Source organism: Pelophylax lessonae (assembly GCF_965119305.1).
Source record: "Pelophylax lessonae genome assembly, chromosome: 11".
Classification (NCBI taxonomy): Eukaryota; Metazoa; Chordata; class Amphibia; order Anura; family Ranidae; genus Pelophylax; species Pelophylax lessonae.
The window spans coordinates 16,136,722-16,162,703 of NC_138778.1; the positions used below are offsets into that span (position 1 = coordinate 16,136,722).

General features: G+C 44.7%; 1 protein-coding gene across 1 annotated transcript in view; it reads right to left on the minus strand.

The window, feature by feature from the left end:
- The window catches only part of BAHCC1 (BAH domain and coiled-coil containing 1), a 187,559-nt gene that overhangs the window by 75,766 nt on the left and 85,811 nt on the right, over positions 1 to 25,982 (minus strand). Inside the window, exons 4-7 of the mRNA XM_082272320.1 lie at positions 18,406 to 18,504; positions 4,622 to 6,352; positions 1,905 to 2,007; positions 1,255 to 1,451 (exon numbers count right to left, since the gene is read on the minus strand). Of these exons, the coding sequence (XP_082128446.1) occupies positions 1,255 to 1,451; positions 1,905 to 2,007; positions 4,622 to 6,352; positions 18,406 to 18,504 (2,130 nt within the window). The remainder of the gene's footprint in view (positions 1 to 1,254; positions 1,452 to 1,904; positions 2,008 to 4,621; positions 6,353 to 18,405; positions 18,505 to 25,982) is intronic.

A 25,982-nucleotide genomic window follows, 5' to 3' on the forward strand; every position in this document is an offset into this window, starting at 1 on the left:
AAATGGAAATGACAGTTGGCATAGCTGGGTTACGATGTTGAGGATTGTCAGGTCCTAGTATGAAAAAAAAAAATATAAATGGCAGTTGCCAAGGCTTGGTCATGTCGTCAGGGATATTCAGGCCCCAGTAAGGAGGAGACACTAGAAATGGCAGCTGGCACAGCTTGGCCATGTCATCAGGAATAGTCAAGACCCAGTAAGAAAAAAAAAATGGAAATGGCAGTTGGCACAGCTTGGTCATGTTGTTAAGGATAGTCAGGACCCATTAAGGAGGAGATACTGGAAATGGCAGCTGACACCGCTCGGTCATGATGTCCAGGAATAGTCAGGACCCAGTAAGAAGAGAAAAAATAGAAATGGAAGTTGGCACAGCTTGGTCATGTTGTTAAGGATAGTCAGGACACAATAAGGAGGATATACTGGAAATGGCAGTTGGCACAGCTTGGTCATGTTGTTAAGGATAGTCCATTAAGGAGGAGATATTGGAAATGGCAGCTGACACAGCTCGGTCACGATGTCCAGGATAGTCAGGACCCAGTAAGAACAAAACTGGAAATGGCAGTTGCCACAGTTCGGTCACGATGTCCGGGACAGTCAAACCCCAGTAATAAGGAGGAACTGGAAAAAGCATATTGAACACCTTGGTAATTTCCGTGACAGTCAGGCCCAAGTAATAACAAAACTGGAAATAGCAGTTGTCACAGCTTGGTCATGATGTCTGGGACAGCCAGGGCCCAAGAACAACAAAACTGGAAATGGTAGTTGGCACAGCTCAGTCGTCATTTAATGGATAGTCCCCCGTATCAAAGAGAAACTAAGTCAGAGGGGGGCACAGAAGAAACTAAGAACGCTAACAGCCATCTTGTCGTGTTTACACTGAGCAAGACTTTTACAATAAGTAGTACAGGTTCTCTTTAGGTAATGTCAGGTAGGGAAGAGTGATGAAGTTTAGTGTAGGGCAAGGTTTGCAGCAAGGAGGAGGAAACTTTGTGAGAAGCAGGAGGAGCGAAGGGAGTAGGAAGACAAATGCTGAAGTGTCTTTAGGTGAATACCATAGGCCAAAAGTTACATCAATAATCAAAAATTTCTATTTTTGGCAAAGTTTATAGACACGCCATGCTAGAAAATGAAAATAATTTATAAATAACACGCCGTAAGGTCAGTTTCTTTTAAAAAGAAGGAATCCTGGGCTGTCATTAGGGTAAAGAAGTTTTGCAAGACCCCACCATGGATCTGAAGACCAGCCATGCTTACCATAAGAATGTCCGCCCATCCAGATGGAGGGGCTCCTTGTTCTGGGCAGCCAGTGAGGGTGGGTGGGATGTGTATGGGGTGTAGGATCGGCTCCTAGTTGGCTTGCGCCTCCCGCCATCATAAGATGAGGTGTTAGGTCTCCCGGGCAGCCACTAGAAGGATGAATCCTGGCAAATTCCACCAGGTCCTTGTTTTCCCTAAAACGAAGGAGAGGAAAGGAGTGAAACACAAACAAGGTAGGTAGTCAGGACAATAGCCATGCTTTGGTAAGAGCCAATAATATTTGAAGTAATGCAACCAGTATGAACATTAACCATAACCAAGCAGAAAAGTATTTAATCTGACTGCGCATGAAAATGCAAGGTTGGCTTTTCATGCACATTACTGTTGAAGACCTAGAGCAAGAGTGAAGCCAAGACAAGACAGGTCACAAGGATATTGGATCCTCGGCAATCCCAATCCAATAATGTATCTGTGCCATGGGCAAGTATCCCTGCAGTTTGACCTCTTACCAAATGAACTGCAGGTTTAGGGAAACAGCAGGGCAAGCAACCTTTGTGACCTGCAGGGAGCAGCAACCTATTACAGCCAATCAGAATTTCTTACCGCTGCTCTCACAACAATCAATCTTCGTGTCGAAGAACACTTACTGCATTAGGAGGTCTCTTCCCGGGATACCCAGCCTCTCATCGCATATTCGGCTCCGTTCTTCTTCTGCATCCAAGTCGATGACATGCATGGATCGGCCAGAACCTACTAGCAAGATACAATGGTGTCAGCCCAGAAATTGAACCAACTTTGCGTTTTTAAAGAAACACCAAAAGGAGGATTTTTAATTGTCTACCTATCGAAACCAAATATAGTCATTTATATATTATAGCCTTCCATGAGGAGTAGCGGGCTTTGCTTGCTGCAGATAACATAATACACTCAATTCTTTTAATCAAATCAAACCCACTAATCCCCCCCTAGAGGTCACCACAGGGTTAATATTTTGACTCAGAGGTCTCACCAGCCAGCTAGACTAGGAAGCCTTCAGCTGGAAGCTGTGTCTCACTGGGAGAGCGGCCCAGAGGTTTGCTAATGAAAGCCATGTGTTATAAGCGAGCCAACGGCTTCTGGTAACCCCGGATATTGTTACCTTGCCAACTTCTACAACCCCCCTCTGCAGCTCCCCCAAACCACATGGTGACATCACTCTCTTCACACATCAGACGGGAAGCGCTCACGCCTCCTCGCACTCACACAATGCTTCCTGCCGGTGAAATCCACTCTGCAAATTCTGATTTAACAGGTTTCTCTACGTAGCCATGGCATCCTGGCTCCCGAAACGGTTGGCGGTCCAAACTTCCATGTGCCAACCGAAGCATCATCCACCCGACGCATCCCTACATACTGGTGGAGCTGCCTTCAGAATACTGAGAAAGGGTCCCTGAACAAAGAATTGATGTACACAAGTCTTTGGGGATGGAGGATTAAAGTTGCCTATTATGTCTACACTTCCTGACCAAAGGGATTCACAATGGGAGTATCAGTGAGCACCACCACTCATGTATACTACCTCCTCTTCCAAAATGTTGCGAGTGCACCAGCATGAAAGCTTGGCATGATCATTTTGGAAGAGGAGGTAGTATACATGAGTGGTGGTGCTCGCTGATACTCCCATTGTGAATTCCTTTGGTCAGGAAGTGTAGACATAATAGGCAACTTTAATCCTCCATCCCCAAAGACTTGTGTACATCAATGTAAGGGGCACTCTTCCCGCTGACCACCAATGTAAGGGGCACTCTTCCCGCTGACCACCAATGTAAGGGGCACTCTTCCCGCTGACCACCAATGTAAGGGGCACTCTTCCCGCTGACCACCAATGTAAGGGGCACTCTTCCCGCTGACCACCAATGTAAGGGGCACTCTTCCCGCTGACCACCAATGTAAGGGGCACTCTTCCCGCTGACCACCAATGTAAGGGGCGCTCTTCCCGCTGACCAAAGAATTGATGTACACAAGTCTTTGGGGATGGAGGATTAAAGTTGCCTATTATGACTACACTTGCTGACCAAAGGAATTCACAATATGGGAATATCAGCGAGCACCACCACTCATGTATACTACCTCCTCTTCCAAAATGATCATGCCAAGCTTTCATGCTGGTGCACTCGCAACTGATGGTGGTACATACAGACAGGCAGATCATGGAAGGTGGTCTTAGATATATATTATTTATAATGGTTTATGGCACAAACTTGGGAGTCTCAGCCTTGGTTTTATCAACAGACTCTTGGCAACCTTCTGGAATCAGTGATGACCACAATTTATTAAAGCTCTTCATTTCTTAAGCTGCAGATGACGTTGCTTTCAAATGCAACTCTGTAAAGTATAAATCTACTTTAGAGAGTTTTTACATAACTGTGAGCAATGCCCAGTTAGGCATTTTGGAATCACCAGGCCAGTGTTTCTCAACCTTTTTACAGGCATTGGAACTCTTTAAAGCTATGAAAAATCTTGAGGCACCACCATGTAAAATTAGATACCCTGTAGCATTATAAGCCCCTTCTTTCACCTTAGAGTTCTCAGTCCCTTTCTCCCCATCCTCATCAGATGCCTCAGCACCCACTTGTTAATTTAGAGTTCCAAGTCCAACACCTTTCTTTAGGGGTGACATTCTGACCACCAATTTAAAACTGAGATTTCTTCCCGCTGACCACCAATGTAAGGGGCATTCTTCCCACTAACCCCCAATGTAAGGGGCATTCATCCCGCTGACCCCCAATGTAAGGGGCATTCTTCCCGCTGACCCCCAATGTAAGGGGCATTCTTCCCGCTGACCCCCAATGTAAGGGGCATTCTTCCCGCTGACCACCAATGTAAGGGGCATTCTTCCCGCTGACCACCAATGTAAGGGGCATTCTTCCCGCTGACCCCCAATGTAAGGGGCATTCTTCTCGCTGACCCCCAATGTAAGGGGCATTCTTCCCGCTGACCACCAATGTAAGGGGCATTCTTCCCGCTGACCACCAATGTAAGGGGCATTCTTCCCACTAAGACAGACATTTTTCCCACCAACCCTCAATGTAAGAATTACTCTTCCGACTGAGCTCCATTGAATTTTAGCTGGGGTTGCCTCAGACTTAAACATTTTTTCAAGGGTTCTTCTGGTTGAGAAAGGCTGGACTAGCCAGATTGGATAAAGAATCTGGTCATACAGTGGCTGCAACTGCACATGTATTGTTCAGGTCATCTAACAGAGATTCAAAGTGGGTGGTTTAATAACTTGCGGTCCTGATACAATGTTGCTGTGGTTACGTAAAACATTCTTGGGATTCCCACTAACACAAAAATAAATAAATCACGAGTATTCAGTACACACCTTTCTGTCCCATGTTATTCCTGTTTTGTCGACTTGACCCCGTCCCATAAGCCGACTCGTGACGGCCGCTGGTGTCTTTCTGCCGTGCGACAGCCACAGCGATGCCGACTGGCGGCTGCCGGACTTCTCCTTCCCCATGAGAGGTCTCGTTCTCCCGACTCCTGGCACAATCCATCCTTTCTTGCTCGGGCTGGCACTTGTTGTTGCCGTGGAACTTGTTTTCTTGATGAGAGCAGCTGGTCTTCATGTTCCCCAAACCCACAAAGGGTGTCCGCTGCCCCACGATAAGTGCTTGGTTGCTGTATTTCAGCAGGTTTTTCATGGCGGACACCTCGTCTGTAGGCCCCTGCATCTCCTGGGCCAGAGAGGGACCAGGAGTCATTAGCGCAGCCTGTTGTAAACTTGTGCTGAAGGGATCCAGGTAAGAGTTCTTCCGGTCGTCACCGATGGAAATTGGTGGCTCCGTCCACGGTGGCAGGTGAGGTCCGTTGTAGCCCAAGGAGGCAAGATCGATTGTTTTCCTCTTTCCTTCTTGGTTGCCTCCCTGTTGCTCCCCTTCAGACGGCCGGTGCTGCTGGTGCCGTATCCGGGCAACTTTTTGATGGCCGTGCACCTGGGAGTCCTTGGAGGGTCGGTCTAAAGTGCAGAAGGACTGGCTAGTTTTTATGCAGTGGGAATCCTGGTTATTGGGACGTGGACAGTCTTGTGAAGCCTGCATCTCTAAGTATGCATTCTTTTCAATGCTCCTCTGCATAGCAGTCTCTGAACCTCCGCTATTTAAGAACTCAAAATTTTTGATCCTGGCGGCTGTGTTCTGCGGCCACTCCAACCTCCTCTCCCCTTTCGCCACCTCGGCTTTGAGGTGGGAGAACGTGTTTGTGTAAGACCCAGAAGAGGGAGGGTGGTGGTGGTCAGTGTTCATTTCGTGGCCCTTGTCTTTCCCCTCCCCTCTGTCTAAATGGCAGCCCTCCGGGGTCACCTGAAAAGGCCGGCTTTTGTCGGTGAAGTGCCCTACGGAAGGCACGAACGTGGGCCTGCCCATCTTAAGCTCCCTGCTGGACTTCTCCTGCAGGGAGCACACAACGTCCGAGTTGGAATGAAGCTGCAGACAGGGGAAGGAGCTGGTGGAGGTGTTCAGCGGGGCAGCAATGCTGGGGAGACTGGATGGGACAGTGTAGGACACAGAATGGTGAAGCATTTGCCTCCTCTCTAGGCACTCGCTGTAAGGTTGCTGAGGCTCGTGTTGGGGATACGACCGGTCGGACCTCATAACTTCTTTGGCACATCGATTCTGGTTACCTTGGCGAGGCATCCCTGCCCCTACGGTACAGCTCGACAACAACGCTTTGCTGGGGTCCCCGTTTAGCACCTTTGAGGTCATCAGGCAAGAGTTTAAATGCTTGGTCCTGTTCTCACACGATCCCCTCTGATGCATGTCCTCCTTGCAGTGGCTGTCCATAGTCATGGGCAGTACCGCTTTCTGCCTTTCCTTGCCTTCCTCCTCCATGTGCCGATCTTTCAGGTCCCCTTTGCCCACCTTCTCCTTGTTCATGTCCGAGCCCCCCATATATCGCTCATTGTCCTTAGCACCCTTCTGGAGGTGGCTGTTCTCTCTGTCCCGACTGCACGAGCCAATGGGGTGGCCCGGGGCAGCCCGGGCGATGCTGGGGAAGTTATGGTTGGCTGAAAGGAGCGTGGGTTGTGGGGGGAGATTCCGCAAATAGAAGTTATCTGGAATAAAAGAAAAAAAATTAATACAAGCAGGAAATTATTGGGACAGAAAAACAACTTTTCTACATGATTACCAAAAGTGGGCAGGGATCACACTCGATTATCGAAGGGAAAGTTGAGATGTACATTCGTTCTGCAGCTTGTATACCCGACTCCACCAATCATTCTAACTCTGCAGATAGACTTGGGGAACTTAAAAGTGGAGTTCCAGTCTCCTAGCCAACATTGCATTAATAGCATTGCAGAGATCATTGTAATTCCTGATAAGCATAATGGAAAATGTTGCCCATGTACACATTGCATCTACTTACAAACTGCTTATTTTTCTTTTGCCCCCTCGATTCTGGCTGCGGACATGCAGGATTTGGCCAGCTGAAGCCAGCCTGGCTTAATTTCCTTGATTTCGTGGAGCTGGCTACCCAGCATGCACCTCCGGATCTTGCGCATGCGCAGTAACAACACTGCGGCGCGCTTTGTGCAATTGCATTAGACGCCTGAAGACTTCTGGGATTGATGACATAGCTATCCCAGGAGTCAATGGCCCTGGTTGATGATGTAATCACCTAGGCAGCTGCGACCCGAAGTCACGGGTACACTACTTAGGTAGGTACTTTCTGCAGAAATTTCAACACAATAATATCCAAACCTTAATACACTAACGATCTACAGTACAATGTGGGTAATTCTTAAAAATGACTGGAACTCCACTTTAACTTCCATTATATGCCCAGTTTGAACTTTTCAGTTTGGTGACAGGTTTAGGCTTCCTTGGCGGTAATGCTCTGAAAAAAGTGCGCTGGGTACACACCTGAGCATAGCCGGGAACTAGCGTTGCTGCTCAGGTTTGTGCATATTGGACTGCTCATCACTTGAATTACACACCCCAAAGAAGTTCTAAAACCTTTTTCAGAGGGGAGCATGGCATGTTTTTTCACTGCGCGTTTGTAGTGCGCCTGCCTGCTACCCGCGCTTGGGGGGTGCCATTAACAATTAATGGCACCGTGAGCGCGACACACAATTGCAGCACAATTCCAAAACACACTTTTTATGTGTGCTTTGTCTATTGTACGTTCCAGAATACACCAGGTGTGAATTGAGTGGCAACCCAACCCTAATGTACACATACAGCAGCTGACGGCACATCTGCGATACAGTGCTACGCCATGCATGCGCTGCGCAAAATGCTGCAGCTGCACTTTTTTTCACATAATGAAGTGCACCGCCAGCCTATATAAAATAATTGGGTCGCCTTAATGCGTCAATGTGTGAAAAACGCCAGCATGAACACACGCATAAAATGTGAAGGGGTCTTTACTGTCAGATTTTAGGGGTGTATGAGCCATAAATGGGTATATTGAGGGCAAATTGAGGGCAAATTGAGGGCAAGTGTTAAAACAGCTGAAGAGCATTTCTTGGAGAAAATGCTGCTCTGGGTTAACTTCAGTACGGACCATAAGTGTGATTATAAAGTTTATTGGAATAATTTGGAGATAATAAAGTAATGAGAAAAATATTAAAGTATTAAAACATTTGAAGATTTCCTGGAGAAAATTCTGCTTTAGGCTCCCCTCGGTACTGGCTGTAGGAGTGGTGTATTCTCAGTGGGTGCAATGTGGGGGGGGGGGGCAGATAATAGCCAATCAGCACTGCTCTGATGACTAATAAGCGGGGGCAGGTCAAATCAAATATATGACCAATCACAGCCCTCTCCGTGTTTGCCAGGTTGACAACACTGGGATCTATCACATAGGTAAGTGTGGGAGCAAAGGCGGGCCAGATAGGCATAAAGTGGGCACTTGAGAGGTGCAAACTGGGTGACAAACGGGCATCAACTGGGCATTAGAGAAGCATAATTCGGGCATAGGTTTGGCAGCAGTGTGGAAAATTGCAGTTCACGTCAGCACATGGTCGGATCTTGTACTGCCTCCTACACCCTGCCTATAGCCTATATGCAGTGGTGACTGCAGGCAGTGCCAGGACAAGGCCATCCAGCACCCAGGGCAAAGATACCAAACTGCACCCTCCCCCTTAGGATTTGGTCAGCGCACCCACATCCCTGCAATTGACCATTGCGCCAAGGGCAGCCGCCCCTCGTGCCCAGGGCTGCCGTCCCTCCTGCCCACCCCTTGTCCCAGCCCTGACTGCAGGGAAGAGGGTAGCTGGAGCCCTGGACATCATTTGTTCTTATTTCTACCCCGTGAGCGGGGCGTCTGACAGGATACACCGACCCAGGTGTTCCCTGTGTGAAGGGGGGGGGGGGCAGTCTCTGGTGTGTAAAGGACAGCCTGGACATGCAGAGGTTGGGAGGGAGGGGGTTTTTGCACACAGGCCTCCTGCATTCAGAGGACATCTCTGCTTTGGGGACAGAATTTACAGGAGCTGCCAATGAAGGCCGGTTTCTCTATCTCTGCACAAAGCAGGAAGGACTTTGCTGACAACATGCTTTTTTCCAGGTCAATGACTATCTAGGTGCTGAAGCCAAAATTAGGATGGCGGCCCATTTTTATCTGAGAGATTCAGTCAGCAGAGATCCGTGGAAGGGAAGGAAGGATCGATCAGTTGAAACATTGCATCTTATCTGCAGAGATCATGTGATGCTGAATGTAATGCTGAGAAGAACTATTTATCCAAAAATTTATCAGTTTAGCCTTACCTGCTCTGCGTTGCTTTATGTTATATTACACATTTTGTGATTATAATATTTTCATTTTATTATTACATTTTTGATGGTTATTGATTTTTATTATTTTTTTATATTATATTTTATTATATTTTTATTTTACTTATTATATTTGATTTGTAACATTTTTGTTTTTTTATTTATTATATTTGGATTATGGTTTTATTCAGAAAGATCAGAAAACTAGGGTGATTTTGCGCACGATCATAACACACAGTAGTGTGAACTGGGCCTAATGCCGGCCATACACCCTGGATGTCTCATTAAAGAGAACCTGGCACCAATAAAAATCAATCATCACATAAAGGGACTCATTGTCCCCCATGTGATCGGAAAAAAAAAAAAGTGTTTTATTGTAAAAAATTAAAGTTACACCCAAGCACAACCCTCCCCCCCCAAAAAAAACCCCAAAAAAAACAAAAAAACACACCCCTTTATATACGCACAAAAGTTAAAAGAAAGCACTCAGGGGGGCGCTCACACCTGAAAACTATGATTGCGATACACGTTACATATCGCCATGCATGCTGGAATGAGAGCAATTATTCCAGCAGCAGACCTCCTCCGTTACACGAAATAAATATAATATATAAAAAAATAAATATATATATATATATATATATATATTATAAATCTATATATATATATATATTATAAATCTATATATATATATATATTATAAATCTATATATATATATATATTATAAATCTATATATATATATATATTATAAATCTATATATATATATATATTATAAATCTATATATATATATATATATATTATAAATCTATATATATATATATATATATTATAAATCTATATATATATATATATATATATTATAAATCTATATATATATATATATATTATAAATCTATATATATATATATATATATATATTATAAATCTATATATATATATATATTATAAATCTATATATATATATATATATATATATTATAAATCTATCTATATATATATATATATATTATAAATCTATATATATATATATATATATATTATAAATCTATATATATATATATATATATATATTATAAATCTATCTATATATATATATATATATTATAAATCTATATATATATATATATATAATAAATCTATATATATATATATATATATATATATATATATATAATAAATCTATATATATATATATATATATATATATATATATATAATAAATCTATATATATATATATATATATATATATATATATAATAAATCTATATATATATATATAATAAATCTATATATATATATATATATATATATATATATATATATATATATATATATATATATATATATATATATATATATATATATATATATATATATATATATATATATATATATATATATATATATATATATATATATATATAAAAATATAAATATATTATATATAAATATAATATATATAAAAAAATATAAATATAATATATATAAAAAAATATAAATATAATATATATAAAAAACATAAAATATATATAAAAAAAATATATATATGTAAATTGACTTGTTGGGTATCCATTTATTCGGTGAAACCTCGGCATTTATATTTTACCAAAAAATTGGGTCATTTATTGCATTTTTGTGCCCCCAAAAATTGGCTTTTTATTTTTATTTTTTTTCCTGAAATATTACTTTACAGTAAATTGTGTGACATAAATTGGAACTACCATTATTTTGTTCTCTAGTGTGTCTGTTTTCAGAAAATATATCATGTTTTGGGGGGTTTTAAGCAATCTTCAGGCCTAAAATGATTTTTTAAATGTGTGGGAGAAAAAAAAAAATGCAAAAACTGCTCTGGCTGTGAAAGGGTTAAAGGAAGTTCACCTTCGGGAACATGTTACATAACACTGGCCATACATTATACAATAATTTTCTTTAAATTTACCTTCAACTATGTAGTACAAGGGCCTGCCTAATTGGATACAATTGAAAGGGTTTCGTTTTGACCTCATATTATATTTTTGTTTGGAATATCTAACAGAAAATTGTACAAGAAAATTGAACATGTATGGCTAAGCCTAATGGGACATACACACTGATTTTCTGATGACTTTTTCCTTTAGACTTACCAAAACCATATAATATTAATATACAGGATATAAATACTTTCAATTTGTATGCAATCTGGCAGGCCCTTGCACTACATAGAAAAGGTAAATCTGAAGGAAATCTAACCACAAAAATTGGATAGTGTGTATCCAGCTTTAGATTTAACAAAAAAAAACAAAAAACAAAGACAAAATCAAAACAAAAAAAATAAACACAAAAAAAAAACCACACAAAGCAACACAAAAAAAAATAGTGGCTTCCAAATTTATTTAGCTGGCGCCTAGATTCAAAGGAAATTTGTTAACCCCCGATTTAACATTCGATTTTGGATTGAATGTAATTCCCAGACAGACAATGTAATTTCCTGTTCTAAATTCTTTATCTTAAGAAAAATGTTGCATGCTGCCCCTTCCAATGTTCTCGTTACTGTTGTCTCGATTTGACCGCCCCTGTAATTTGAAAATCGAACGAAGGTTCTCAAAATGAAAACATACAATGTGTTTGTCCAACGTAAATCCGTTCCTTTGTTTTGTGATCCGTTATTGCGGTTTGTTTTATTTTTCTTTGTTTATTTCCTCTCTGGATTTTGTTTGTGTAACACATGAAGCCGGCGGGGGGATCCGTCGCTCCGGCTCGGGAAGGGTGCGCAGAGCGCGGCGGAGCACTTTGGCCTCCCACTTCCACGGATTAGATCAAAGCCACAATATTGTGAAAGCTGAGAGGCCATTAGCGGAGGTCTCTGTCAGTGCAGCAGCGCAGGGGGCGGAGTCAGCTGAGTCTCCCAGAAACCAGCCACTGGGGGGGGGGGGGGGCCACTGCTTGGATTTCACTCCTGGTGGGGGGGGGCTTTCACCACCTGTTTGTCTCCGGACAGTCAAAATACGACATTTAATGGAGACAAATGGTGATCCCGCAGTCAGAAGGGAGACAGCCGGGTATTCGGTTGGCACGGGCGAAGGAAGCGGCTCTGGGCGCGCTGGCACTATAAATGGATACAAAGTATAAATACGGTTTTCTTCACTTATAAGGTCGTCTTCCTGGGACGTCTCACCGTCTATAATCGCCTTCTCGGAGAACACGACACCAAAAAGTCACCGCTTGGATGTGCAGCAGTTCACTCTTTTTTTTTTTTCTGTCTGCCAGCGTCCGGATTAACGCCAAACTCATCCCGAAGACGGTCGTGCTTTAGTCCTCATGCACACGGAACGTTTTTATAGCGGCTGTTTTTGGCGTCAGAAGTTTTTTTCTGCAGCCAATAAACTCCCCAGCATGTTCTCCTATGTGTCCATGCACACACAGGCTGTTATCAGCAGTTTTTGGAAGGGGCGTTTTCTGGCTGTAAAAAAAACCCCCAAAAACTAGAGGGTTTTGAGTGGCGTTTTTCAGCTGTGAAGACGCTCTAACGTCAATAAACGCCAAAAAAAACGCTGCTAACTGCCGTTTTGACTTTTTTATTGCTTTTCTTTTTAAGCTTGGGTTCTGTTTGGAGGCGTCGTTGATGGAACATAGCCTGGGTTCACACTGGGTACATGCTGAACACCGCATGTGATTTGCACCAAAAACGCACCGCATTCCTGTGCACATCACATGTGATGTAAGTGCGATGCGATTCTGGCAAGCATTGCATTGGGAGTTACTAAAATAGAGAGGTGAGATTTTTTTTTTTTTTTTTCCCCCATTTGCTCGTCCATTTTTAAACACCATTACTGATCTTGTATTCATTTTGTATTATTTTTTATATATTAAAGCAAAGGTTTGTTTTCTCTTTTGTTATACTAGGTTGAATGTACAATGTTTGATGTATATTATCTATTATTGTCCTTTTTAGATACTAGGATATGATTAAAGTCCCATCGGGTCTGCATGTAGGTTATGGATCCTGAAGAAGCTCCTTAAATGTGAGCGAAACATGTTATACTAGGTTGAATGTACCATGTTTGATATAGATTATCCATTATTGTCCTTTTTAGATACTATGATATGATTAAAGTCCATCTGGTCTGCATGTAGGTTATGGATCTTGAAGCAGCTCCTTAAATGTGAGCGAAACATGTTATACTAGGTTGAATGTACCATGTTTGATGTATATTATCTATTATTGTCCTTTTTAGATACTATGATATAATTAAAGTCCATTGGGTCTGCATGTAGATTATGAATCTTGAAGAAGCTCCTTAAATGTGAGCGAAACACGTTATACTAGGTTGAATGTACCAGGTTTGATGTATATTGATTATCTATTTCCTTTTTAGATACCATGATATGATTAAAGTCCATCTGGTCTGCATGTAGGTTATGGATCCTGAAGAAGCTCCTTAAATGTGAGCGAAACTCACGTGAAATGTAAAATACATGCACTGTTATACTTTATTATGATTGTATTCCTTTTTTTTTTTTTTTTTTACATGCATGATGTATTCTGTTCAATAAATACAAATACATTTTAAAATGTAACCCATTGTTTGCAAATCTCAAGGGACATTTAAATCCCCATAAGCAGGTCTGGTAGAATTTCTCCCATATCTGTCTTCCCCATTTACCCCTCTTTACCCACTACCACTCCTGACTACATTACAAATTGTGATTGCAGAGAGGTGAATTATCTGGATGCAGATAATTCCCACAGTGGAAAATCCAGATAATAAAAGGGAGGATCTATTTAGACGAAACGCGTCAGTTCTGCTGCCATGTTACCACTTCATCTTACTTGATCCTAGGATGTTTTAACTACAAGCGCTTTTTACTCATCAATATTTTAAGTGTTCTGGATTTTAATAAATTAAGTCATCTTTGTACAGTTTTACACTATGTGGAGAAGAAACTGTGGCCCCTTTATTATCTGGATTTTCTACTGTGGGAATTACCTGTATCCAAGCGATCAATCGGTTGAGGTTATCGTTATGGTTGAAGCCCAATCGGGATGTCCTCTGGCTTCATATCCATCTATATATGCTGGTTTTGACCCACTAAGCGTAAGCCTTTGCGAGTTCATTGCATTCGGTAAGCCCCCCTCTGATGTTGGTGGTGGCGGCTCAAGGTTGAATATTCACATGGAATAACGTTTGAAGATTCCTGGTCTTCACTTCACACTTTGGATTTTTCTTTTAATAATTTGCAGTGTTTGGCCATGATCATCATTGTTTTATTCGGCTATGATATATGTATGTTTATATCAATTGTCACACAGGTAATACTTATATGCACTATGTATGCACTTTACTTTTCACTCATTTTTAGCGTTGCACTTTTTACATCCTTTAAATGCATTTGAGTTGCTGCCACGCGATTGGCTGATTAGCAATTTGCGCTACCAAGCAATTAACCACTTCTGGACTGGAAGGATTTCCCCCCCTTAATGACCAGGCCATATTTTGCGATTCGGCACTGCCGTTATTTTAACGGACAATTGAGCGCTCATGCGACACTGTACCCAAATAAAATTGATGTCCTTTTTTCCCCCCACAAATAGAGCTTTCCTTTGGTGGTATTTGATCACCTGTGCCATTTTTAATGTTTGCGCTATAATAAAAAAAAAAAAAAAGAAGAGCGACAATTCTGGAAACAAAAAAAAAAAAAAAAAATATTTTTCACATTCTGCTCTAGAACATTCCCAAAAAAAAAATTTAAAAATCTAAATTTTTTTTTAACATTTTTTGGCCAATTTGTTCTCTGCTACATATTTTTGGTAAAAAAAAAAAAATGTAGCAGAAAACAAATTGGCCTAAAAATTTAGATTTTCACACTTTTTGGGGGAATGTTATAGAGCAGAATGTGAAATTATATTTTTATATATATATATATATATATATATATATATATATATATATATATATATATATATATATATATATATATATATATTTTTTTTTTTTTTAACCAAAAATATCGCTATAAGCGTATTTTGATTGGTTTGCACAAGTTATTGAGCCTACTAACTATGGTAAAGATTTATGTCATTTTTATTGTTTTTTTTTTTTTTACTAGTAATGGCGGCGATCTGCGATTTTTAGCGGGACTGCGACATTGCGGCGGACAGATCGAACCCCTAACATTTGACACTTTTGGGGGTACCAGTGACATTACTACAGTAATCAGTGATAAAAATATGCACTGTTACTGTAATAATGACACTGGCAGGGAAGGGGTTAACATTGTGGGTGATCAAGGGGTTAAATGTGAGCCTAGGGGAGCGATTTTAACTGTGGGGGGGGGGGGCGTGGCTTGTGAAATGATCAGAGACATGTGATCCTATATAGAAGGATCACAGGAGCTCTCTGATCATTCCAGAGAGAAGAACGGTCAGCTGTGTTTACAACAGCTGACCGTCCTTCTCTCTCAGCAGGGGGGGGGGCGATCGCGGGTGGCCGGCGGCAATCAGAGCCGCCTGCCCCGTGCATCGGAGTCCCAGCTGCCGAGTGGGGGCGGGAGTGCTCGCCCCCTAGCTGCTGGCGCGCGACTGACGTAGCCTTACGTCGGTTCGCGCAGGAGGGCCGCCCTGCTGCAGTATATATGCGGTGGGCAGTCTGGAACCGGTTAAACAGGTGTACCTAATAAAGTGGGCGGTGAGTGCATGTACTACGCGGTCAGAAAGGGGTTAAATATGGAGAGTTCGGTTTTGCCTGTCCTTCCATAACAGATCCCAGAATGGCGGATGATGTCAGCGCTCCCCCGCCCCAGTGTCGTTCCCGGGTTATTCTTAGTCGTTTTTCTCACTTTCACACTTTTTCTTCTTCGTTTATTTAGAGGCTAAAAAAAAAAAAAAAACTCTTTGCAGAGTCAGATTTTCCGGCCGTCTCCAAATATTTTGCACAAAAGCTGCCAAGATGCCTTTTTGGGATGGCAGAATGGATCAGAAAATAATCGTTTTATGAAAATGTGGATTCAAAAAAAATAATTAAAAAATAGGGAATGCTGGGAGATATTAATAAAAAGATAGAAAATAATCAGACAATGAGATAATAGATAACGGGTTTCTGGACTGTTCTGGGAATATCAGCATCCAATCTCAAGAACCACCTTTAGGCTCCATGTACACGGGACGTTGTTAAAAGTCCCTTTGAATGCTGGAATTTTTAGGATGTTTGAAACGTCCGTTCGGTCGCGTTTGTACCCGCGTTTAGCAGGCGTTTGCGTTAAGAACCGTTCCTAGAGGTCAAAAAAATTATTCCCCTTTAAAATGGAAAAGCACGAACGCCAAACGCGGGTCATCGCGTTCGCTCGCGTTTTTGCGTTTGAAACGCCGGGAAACACACGTTCGAACGCAAATAATTGCGTTCTAAAAAAAGTCCCTGAACGCAACTGCCCACAAACGACCGCAAACGACCTGGTGTACATGGACAGATAAGATAAAATGTAGATGGGTTCAGGGGCTTCTAAAAAAAACGCCCAACTGCTCCTAAACGGCCATTTCCAGCGTCCCGTGTACATGGAGCCTTACTGTATGGGGGGGGGGGGGTAGGGGTGGGTGAAGAAAATCCTCTCCGATAGAGCCGAGTCTTCTATCCTGGCTAGAGGACGTCCAGCATCATTTAGCTCTTTCCTCCCCAGTTTGACAGTCCCTGGTCCCACCCCTTCTATTTCCGTTCTTTCAATCATGGAAGCTCAGCATCACATGTGGGCGTTCCCTGTGCAAATACAGCCTGCCTAGGAATGGCCACTCCTCCAGACTGACAACGACCCTTCCAGGCAGGGCTGGGACAAGGGGTGGGCAGGAGGGACAGGTGCCATGTGAGGTTGGGGGGGGGGGCACCACACGGAGATTGGGTGGAGGAAATTGGGGAGTGGCAGAAGGTAGGAATGGTTCTAGGAGGGGAAATTTGGGAAGGTGTGATGGGAGTGTTGATTTGGGGGGTCTTTGTGTTGGGAGGGGGAAACAGGACTTGTGCTAGGAGGGGGGATTTGGGGGGTTTGTTATATAAAAGGGGATATGGTAGAGGAGGGGGTATTTGTGATAGGGGGGGGGGGGGAGGACATTTTTTTTTGTGGGGGGGGGGGGGATTAGTGCTGGGAGCATATGGGGAGAGATGATTGTAGCTGGGGGGGCAAAAATTTGTGCATGCAGATTACTGTTAGTAAAAATCCCCCACCCCATAAAAATCTAACATATAATGCTCAAATATCTTGGGGGGGGGCTGCAGTTTGGCATGTTCGCCTGGGGCTCTAGATCAGTGGTCCTCAACTCCAGTCCTCAGGGCCCACTAACAGGCCAAATTTTAAGTATTACCTTGGGGAGATGCAGACTAGAGTACTGCAATCACTGAGCAGCAAATTATATCACCTGGGATGGATTCCAGTTATCTTGCAAACCTGGCCTGTTAGTGTGCCCTGAGGACCAGGGTTGAGGACCACTGCTCTAGATGACCTTGTCCAGGCACTGCTTCCAGGCATTTGGATATATGCAGAACTCCTCCCAAGATCGAGACCACTGCTAGCATCCGACGTGTGAGGCAAGGAGCCATGATGTTTTCTGGAAGCTATGTAAAGCCCCCTCCCACCAGCCATGCTCTGCCTGCATTGCCTAGAGAAGCACAGAGATCCATTGATGACATCACATCTAAGATACAGTATGCAAAAAGGACGGAAATTTATTAATTTATCATTTTCTGTCACTGTGACAAAGGTCACCAAGGCAAATCGGTTGTTCTGGGTTCAATGACTCAAAGAAGGGGATGAATAAGACAGTTGGGCCACTGTCAGGCGATCTGCAGTGTGAATGCCAGTATGGGAAATCAATGTTGCATTTGTGGTGTGTTTTTTGAAAGTGCAAGAGTGCGAACCAGCATTCAGCTTTATTGCAGAAGGCAAAGAGTATGGTTCCAAGTGCGGAAATCCTCTGCAACCCAAAGGGATGTCTCCTGCTGATGGGAGTTTTTCTTACGCAGTGCCATCTAGAGGCAATAGTGGGTATTGCCAACACCTTCCTACTAAATACCAATGTGGGTGCAAACCAGTGCAGCATCTGTGTTTTCAAACCCCATTGTGGTTTGGATAATGGTGGGATGGTGAAAGACAGACCAGAGGGGGTTGCATTTAAAGATCATCCCCAGGGTGAACAAAATATTTCTATTCACTGATTTTACTACAATAAGCTAAACTTTGAGATTTGCTATTACTAATTTATTTTGCACATCAAAAATTTCCTCTCCGAAAAAAAAAAAAAAAAAAGGCAACTTGACAAAAATGTTTGCAAACCCTAAATCAAAACTGTAAAATGGACTAAAACCACCAATAGGGGCGCTCTCCTGTTTGATAAAATGCACTCCCCTCCTTTTCCCCAGAAGACTTGCCTTTTTGGGATTCATAGAAGCGGTGCTGTCCATACAGAACATTGCCGTTCCCGTGGTCCAAGTGGCTCATGGGTAGGAAAGTGGAGAACCGGGGATAACCTGGAACGTAAAGAAAGACAAACATTAGAAAAAAATATTTTTTATGTAATAAGAAGGTCATAGAAAATTCCTTGAAATAAGTGACAGCCAATCATATAACACAAAGTTATTTGGCTCCCATGGCTTTCCTGCTCTTTTTTTGGGATTGGTTGGCTTCTTTCAAAACCCTGATGAAGGGGGTGAGCCCCCGAAACATGTTGGCTTTCTCTTTAGACCTCTTGATGTGAGAAAAACATTTCATTGCATGGACTTCTGATTTGAGGAGCTCACATCTTACTATTCACTACTCATACATGTGAAAGATTTTAAATTGTAGGACCTTTGTGTGGCCACACCTCCTCTGTCAATGATATGGGCGGGGCCTGGTATAATATTCAGGCTCTGCGCCAGTAGATCTGGTCATTTGTTTATTAGCCACCACATACCACCACCCCCCCCCCCCCCCGGGATTCCAAACTGAAACATAATAGTTACAAAGTTAGAATTAACTATCCACATTTTGAATCCGTTCTTTAGGTTCAGGTGCAATTGAGCGCATGTGCGTTCCCATGCATTGCGCATGCGGCAGTCTACGCATTTCAGTGAAAATCAAGAAAGAATCAAGTAAAGCTCACAAGAAGTCCCTGTCCCATTCATTAAATCGTGCTGCACCGTCAGCCAGGCAAATGGCATTCTCCAAAAGTCAGCAATGGCAGCCAGTGACCGTTTTCCTTGAACCCAATTCCAGGTTGCTGCACTGATTTAGCAGAAGAAAAAGATTGGGATTTTTCATGAAATCTCAAAGCATTATACTCGCTCTCTCACCCCCCCCCCCCCCCAAAAAAAAAAACCCTTTGATCCAACTGGCTGGAAGGACATTCTGGGGTGGTGGGGGGGCTTCTTCACCTATAAAGGGCCCATACAAGGCCAGCACAGCAGTGGAGGAGCCCCGGGGGTCAGTAGAAGGTTACACGTGGGAAGGGGGCTGGAATTTACTGACTGATGTTTACTTAAATCAAAAGCTAGTAAAAGTCTTTTAACAAGAAGCAATTAAAGGAGAGACAGCTGGAAGAATTTAGCCAGATCTGCTCCTTTCCCACTCCTCCTCCAACAGACAAATATTTGCGGCTTGGGTCAAGGAGATTCCACCCCTTCCCTGCATAGAGGAGCTGAGAGACTCCTACCCAGACAACGGTCAGCCAGGGCAAAAGGAGACCATTCGAATATTAAAAGGGCCAGTCCAGGCAAGACTCGAGAGGAAGATGCTGGAGATAAAACACCTGGACTTCTTTCATCTCCAGAGATCCCCTGTGCTGAGTTCCCAGGTCTGTACACCTGCTGTGCCCATTAGGAGGGGTTCCCACCATCCCTGTGCTGAGTTGCCATATGTGTACACCTGCTGTGCCCATTATGAGGGGTTTCTGAGTCTGTACCCATTATGAGGAGCACCCAACACCCCTGTGATGAGGTCCCAAGTCTGTACACCTGCTGTGCCCATTATGAGGGGTTCCCACCATCCCCGTGCTGAGTTCCTGGGTCTGCACACCTGCTGTGCCCATTATGAGGGGTTCCCACCATCCCTGTGCTGAGTTCACTGGTCTGTACACTTGCTGTTCTCATTCGGAGAGGTTCCCACCATCCCTGTGCTGAGGTCCCGGGTCTGTACACCTGCTGTGCCCATTATGAGGGGTTCCCACCATCCCCGTGCTGAGTTCCCGGGTCTGCACACCTGATGTGCCCATTATGAGGGGTTCCCACCATCCCTGTGCTGAGTTCACAGGTCTGTAAACTTCCTGTTCTCATTATGAGGGGTTCCCACCATCCCCGTGCTGAGTTTCCGGGTCTGTACATCTGATGTGCCCATTATGAGGGGTTCCCACCATCCCCGTGCTGAGTTCCCGGGTCTGTACATCTGATGTGCCCATTATGAGGGGTTCCCACCATCCCTGTGCTGAGGTCCCGGGTCTGTATATCTGCTGTGCCCATCATGAGGGGCCCCCACCATCCCTGTGCTGAGTTCCCAGGTCTGTACAGCTGCTGTGCCCATTATGAGGGGTTCCCACCATCCCTGTGCTGAGTTCCCAGGTCTGTACAGCTACTGTGCCCATTATGAGGGGTTCCCACCATCCCTGTGCTGAGTTCCTGGGTCTGTACAGCTGTGCCCATTATAAGGGGTTCCCACCATCCTTGTGCTGAGTTCCTGGCTCTGTACACCTGCTGTGCCCATCATGAGGGGTTCCCACCATCCCTGTGCTGAGTTCCCAGCTCTGTACAGCTACTGTGCCCATTATGAGGGGTTCCCACCATCCCTGTGCTGAGTTCCCAGCTCTGTACAGCTACTGTGCCCATTATGAGGGGTTCCCACCATCCCTGTGCTGAGCTCCCAGGTCTGTACACTTGCTGTGCTCATTTAGGAGGGGTTCCTTTTTTCTTTTTTTTTATCACAGAATGTTTATGGAGGAGCCACAACACACAAACTTGGGTGGAAACACATGAATAATGGAAAGGATCACTATTGGAGGATCCCAGACATATGAAGCTGAGTCCACCCACCTGGTTCCACCTATAATGAAAAGATCACTGTTAGGTGGAGTAATACCATGCATACTATGGCATTTTATCCTGTGAGGTTGCTGTGAGCTGCACTGTGCACAACCAGCACACATCCCCATATTTCCATAGCTCAGCGCTCTTTGGTACAGATCACTCACAACGAACAGGGATGGCAGGGGTTCTCAGCAAAGCAAAGAATCAGGAATAGGAGCAGAAGAAAGAAAACTGCTGCAGAAAGAGCGCTTGCCCTTTAAAGGTCTCTGAGCAGCGGAGCCGTTGCTAAGCGTCAGTCCCCGAGCGCACGCCGTGCTGCTGATCCAATCTCCCGGTGAAGCGCTGCTTGCATATCTTAAGAGACGCTTTCACTCGATCTCTTTGCAATTATTCCGCAAGATCAATAATCAGCCTTATAAATTTAAAGTCAGCGTGAGTGGCAATATTTAATGTCTGGCCGCGATAAATTCCGTTGGTGCTGAAGTCATCCGACACACATGGAAAGACTCGGCAAGGCCATACGCAGCTACATCTGGACAAAGATGGCCATAGGGTAGACCCTACCGAAGAAGCCAAACGGAGCCCACGCTTCAGGCGTAACGCGTATAGGGAGGCGGAGCCTGCGTGCCTGACGCCGATCGCTCGGGTGCTACTCTCCAACACTGAATGCCATAACAGCAGGCACGGCTGAGTGCCCAACAAATGCGACCCCCGGAGGTGAAGGCTGGAGAGGTTACCTGTGATAGTCTGTTTATCCCCTGATATGCTCATGCTGGCCCGTTTGGGTCTGGTATCAAGGTGAGAGGCCAATCTTACTGGTGGAGGGAGTTCACACACTGGTGGTTCCTGCTTGATTCACAAGGGATTGAGGCTGTCCTGTCATCACCTGGATATACTAATCATTACTTTGGAGCACTTTATATGAACATTTATGTTTCATCAGAGCACATATGATGGACACCATATTTTGTTGATAACACTTGTTGATTCATGTAATCACTAATTATTTTTGTGCACTTCTGGCGCAGCACGTTTTTTGATTTTTATGTTTTTGTTGTGAGGTGTGGACACAATTTGTGTATGCAGCCGGATTTATATATTGATTTATTCTAGCACATTTATACACATTTGAATTTCACTTAGTCTTGCGCTGATAGTTTTTTCACTATATTCATAGGGGAGACCATCCCCCATCTCTCATCGGAACGACCATCTCCGGCTATTATAGGAACGTTTACCATATAGTAGTTACTAATGTCGCATTAACATTTTTACATTCTTGCTGTACCATATTTCCATTTCTGGGTTCTGTAGATTCTCTCTCTAGTGGCAGTCAGCATTTCCTCTCACTCTGCCCCCGATTAGTTCAAATAGATAAATCCAGGAGGACTTGAATGCTTATTCATTTGGAGTAATGGGTAAGGGGGATTGAGGTTTTAAGGGGGTTAAGGGGACTTTGCAGTAGACTTGGTGGCCCCAGTGGAGGATGAGGTTTCTGAGAGTAGTTGGGGGCTCCTCCAGGAGCATGGAGGACACTGTGGGAGCCTGGAGGGCACTAAGGGGACTAGGGGGGCACTGTGGGAGGCTGGAGGGGACTAGGGGGGCACTGTGGGAGGCTGGAGGGGACTAGGGGGGCACTGTGGGAGGCTGGAGGGGACTAGGGGGGCACTGTGGGAGGCTGGAGGGGACTAGGGGGGCACTGTGGGAGGCTGGAGGGGACTAGGGGGGCACTGTGGGAGGTTGAAGGGCACTGCAGGTGGTTATTGGAAGTTGCGGGCACTACAGGAGCTTTGAGGCAGTGTAGTAGGGTTAGCGGATCTGCAGCTGCCTAAATCCCTAAGAGGAGGAAGGCAACAACCCAGCAGCCTGATGGTTGAGAACCAGTGCTGACACCAAGCAAGAAACAATTTGGGGATGGCCCCTTCCTATTCCAACATGACTGCGCACCAGTGCAAAAAGCAAGGTCCATAAAGACAAGGATGAGAGAGTTTGGGGTGGAGGAACTTGACTGGTCTGAACAGAGTCCTGACCTCAACCCGATAGAACACCTTTGGGATGAATTAGAGACTGCAAGCCAAGCCTTCCCTCCAACATCAGTGCCTGACCTCAAAAATGCGCTTCTGGAAGAATGGGCAAACATTTCCATAGACACACTCCTAAACCTTGTGGACAGCCTTCCCAGAAGAGTTGAAGCTTCTTTTTATAGTTGCAAAAGGTGGGCTTACTCACCATTGAACCCTACAGACAGACTGGGATGCCATTAAAGTTCATGTGCATGTAAAGCCAGGCGTCCCAATACTTTTGGTAATATAATGTGTGCTATAACGGTCACGACAGGTTCTCTTCAAGCCGGCAGCTCCCTCCGTCACGACAGGTTCTCTTCAAGCCGGCAGCTCCCTTCGTCACGACAGGTTCTCTTCAAGCCGGCAGCTCCCTCCGTCACGACAGGTTCTCTTCAAGCCAGCAGCTCCCTCCGTCACGACAGGTTCTCTTCAAGCCGGGCAGCTCCCTCCGTCACGACAGGTTCTCTTCAAGCCGGCAGCTCCCTCTGTCACGACAGGTTCTCTTCAAGCCGGCAGCTCCCTCCGTCACGACAGGTTCTCTTCAAGCCGGCAGCTCCCTCCGTCACGACAGGTTCTCTTCAAGCCGGCAGCTCCCTTCGTCACGACAGGTTCTCTTCAAGCCGGCAGCTCCCTCCGTCACGACAGGTTCTCTTCAAGCCGGCAGCTCCCTCCGTCACGACAGGTTCTCTTGAAGCCGGCAGCTCCCTCCGTCACGACAGGTTCTCTTCAAGCCGGCAGCTCCCTCGGTCACGACAGGTTCTCTTCAAGCCGGCAGCTCCCTCCGTCACGACAGGTTCTCTCGGAGCCGGCAGCTCCCTCGGTCGCGACAGGTACTCTCGGAGCCGGCAGCTCCCTCCGAGTTAAGGCGGCACTGAAGGGAACGCTGTGTATGAATCACAACAGCTGTGCCTTGAAATAAAATAAAAAAGCTCAGAGTTTCTCATCTCCCCCCAGGAAGAGTGGCGGGAGAGGAGCCCGGACGCAGTGCCATGCAGCTGTGCTTCAAGAATTCCCAGGGCGAGATGGGCAGAGATGCCCGGGTACACCATGTACAGCCACTTTGAAGATTGGAGCCCAAGCCAGGGGCCAAGGCGGCTTCGTTCAAGGCCAGGCGCACACAACCAACCATTGTGAGATGAGGAGGACGAGACAATCCAGGCCACAGCTCCACTTAAAACGAGACACACGTTTAAAAGAAAAGTCCACACAGTTTTTCAAGCTGAAGTTTATTCTGCTTATATTTTGCCTTCCCTGGTTCCTCCCGAATCAGCATTTTTGATTACAACCCTTAATCCAGTATCACTGGACCCCTGTGCTACTCTATGCAACGCAGGCAGATCATGGCTGGTGGAGGGGCTGGCAGCGGGGTGTACATAGCTTTCTGAAAGCATAGCTAACACCCACATGGGATGCTGAGACTCCATAATTGAAAGAACCGTAATCAAACGTATGAAAGGAGCAGGCCAGGGAGTCTCATTCTGGGGAGGAAAGGCTAGATGATGCTGGATGTCCTCCAGCCAGAAATAATGCAGGCTCTGACTTGCTGCAGCTTCTAATGCACACTGTGAGAAGCTCACAGTGTGTAGCGAAATCAGAGTAAGTTCAACCCAGGAGAAGAGCTGGTACAACTGTGCAAGGCTGAAGGGAGGGGAGACTGAGGAAATGCTTCTTCCTGCTTGCAGCAGACTGATGGCGTCATTGCAATCTAGGCAAAGTCACTGTAGGGGAGACTGAGGAAATGCTTCCTCCTGCCTGCAGCAGATTAATGACATCTCAGCCTGGACAAAGTCACTGGAGGGGAGACTGAGCAAATGCCATCTTCTGCCTGCAGCAGATTAATGAAATCTGAGTTTAGACAGTCACTGGAGGAGGGGTGACTGAGGAAATGCTTCCTCCTGCCTGCAACAGATTTAATGACATCTCAGCCTAGGCAAAGACACTGTAGGGGAGACTGAAGAAATGCTTCCTTCTGCCTGCAGCAGATTAATGACATCTCAGTTTAGGCAAAAGTCACTGGAGGGGAGACTGAGGAAATGCTTCCCCTGCCTGCAGCAGATTTAATTGCATCTCAGCCTAGGCAAAGTCAACGGAGGAAGGGAGACTGAGGAAATGCTTCCTCCTGCCTGCAGCACATTAATGACATCACTTCAGCCTAGGCATTGTCACTGACTGGAGCTCAGGGACGGCTTTTAAATAATAACAGGTGGAGCTTTTCTGGACAATGATCCTTCTCTGTATATTGCGACCTGTCAGGAATTTATTCATGCCGACGTGTAGTTACTGACAGGTCCACTTTAAGAAGGGGGGGGGGGGTCATATTTGTTATCAGTCCAGTAGAGGACGCTGCAGGTTAAGGTCTATTTATAAATATGCAAAAGTATAAATATAAACAGAAATAAATAAAATAAATCCAAACAAACAGTACAGATCAGTAATCGGCGCGGTGACGTCACTCATGAGGAACCACCAATCACAGGGCCGCGATCGCTCTGAATATCCCGAATTCCGCAATCCCATACGGTCCACGGAGATTTTTCCAGCGTCATACTTCATTTTTAATCACACCGCAATTACTGCGACGAGTGTTTATGGCTTTAATCAGAACCCCGAAGCGCCACTTCTCACCGCTACGCCGGCCCAGGCAGTAAAGGGTTACCTGGGGGGATATTTAAGGAATTTTGATTGTTTGTAAGTTTAATTAAATTTTTTTTTTTGTCAAGGCCTGAAGACAGGAGGTGGGGGGGGGGGGGGGGTTTGTGGATAATCAACAGAGGCATGAAGGATGGCGGGGGAGGACACAGCTGATGAGTGAGCCGAGGGGGGGAGAGGACTAGTATAAAAAAAAAAAAAAAAATTAGATTGTCGCTGTTCCCCCCCCCCCCGCCCTTC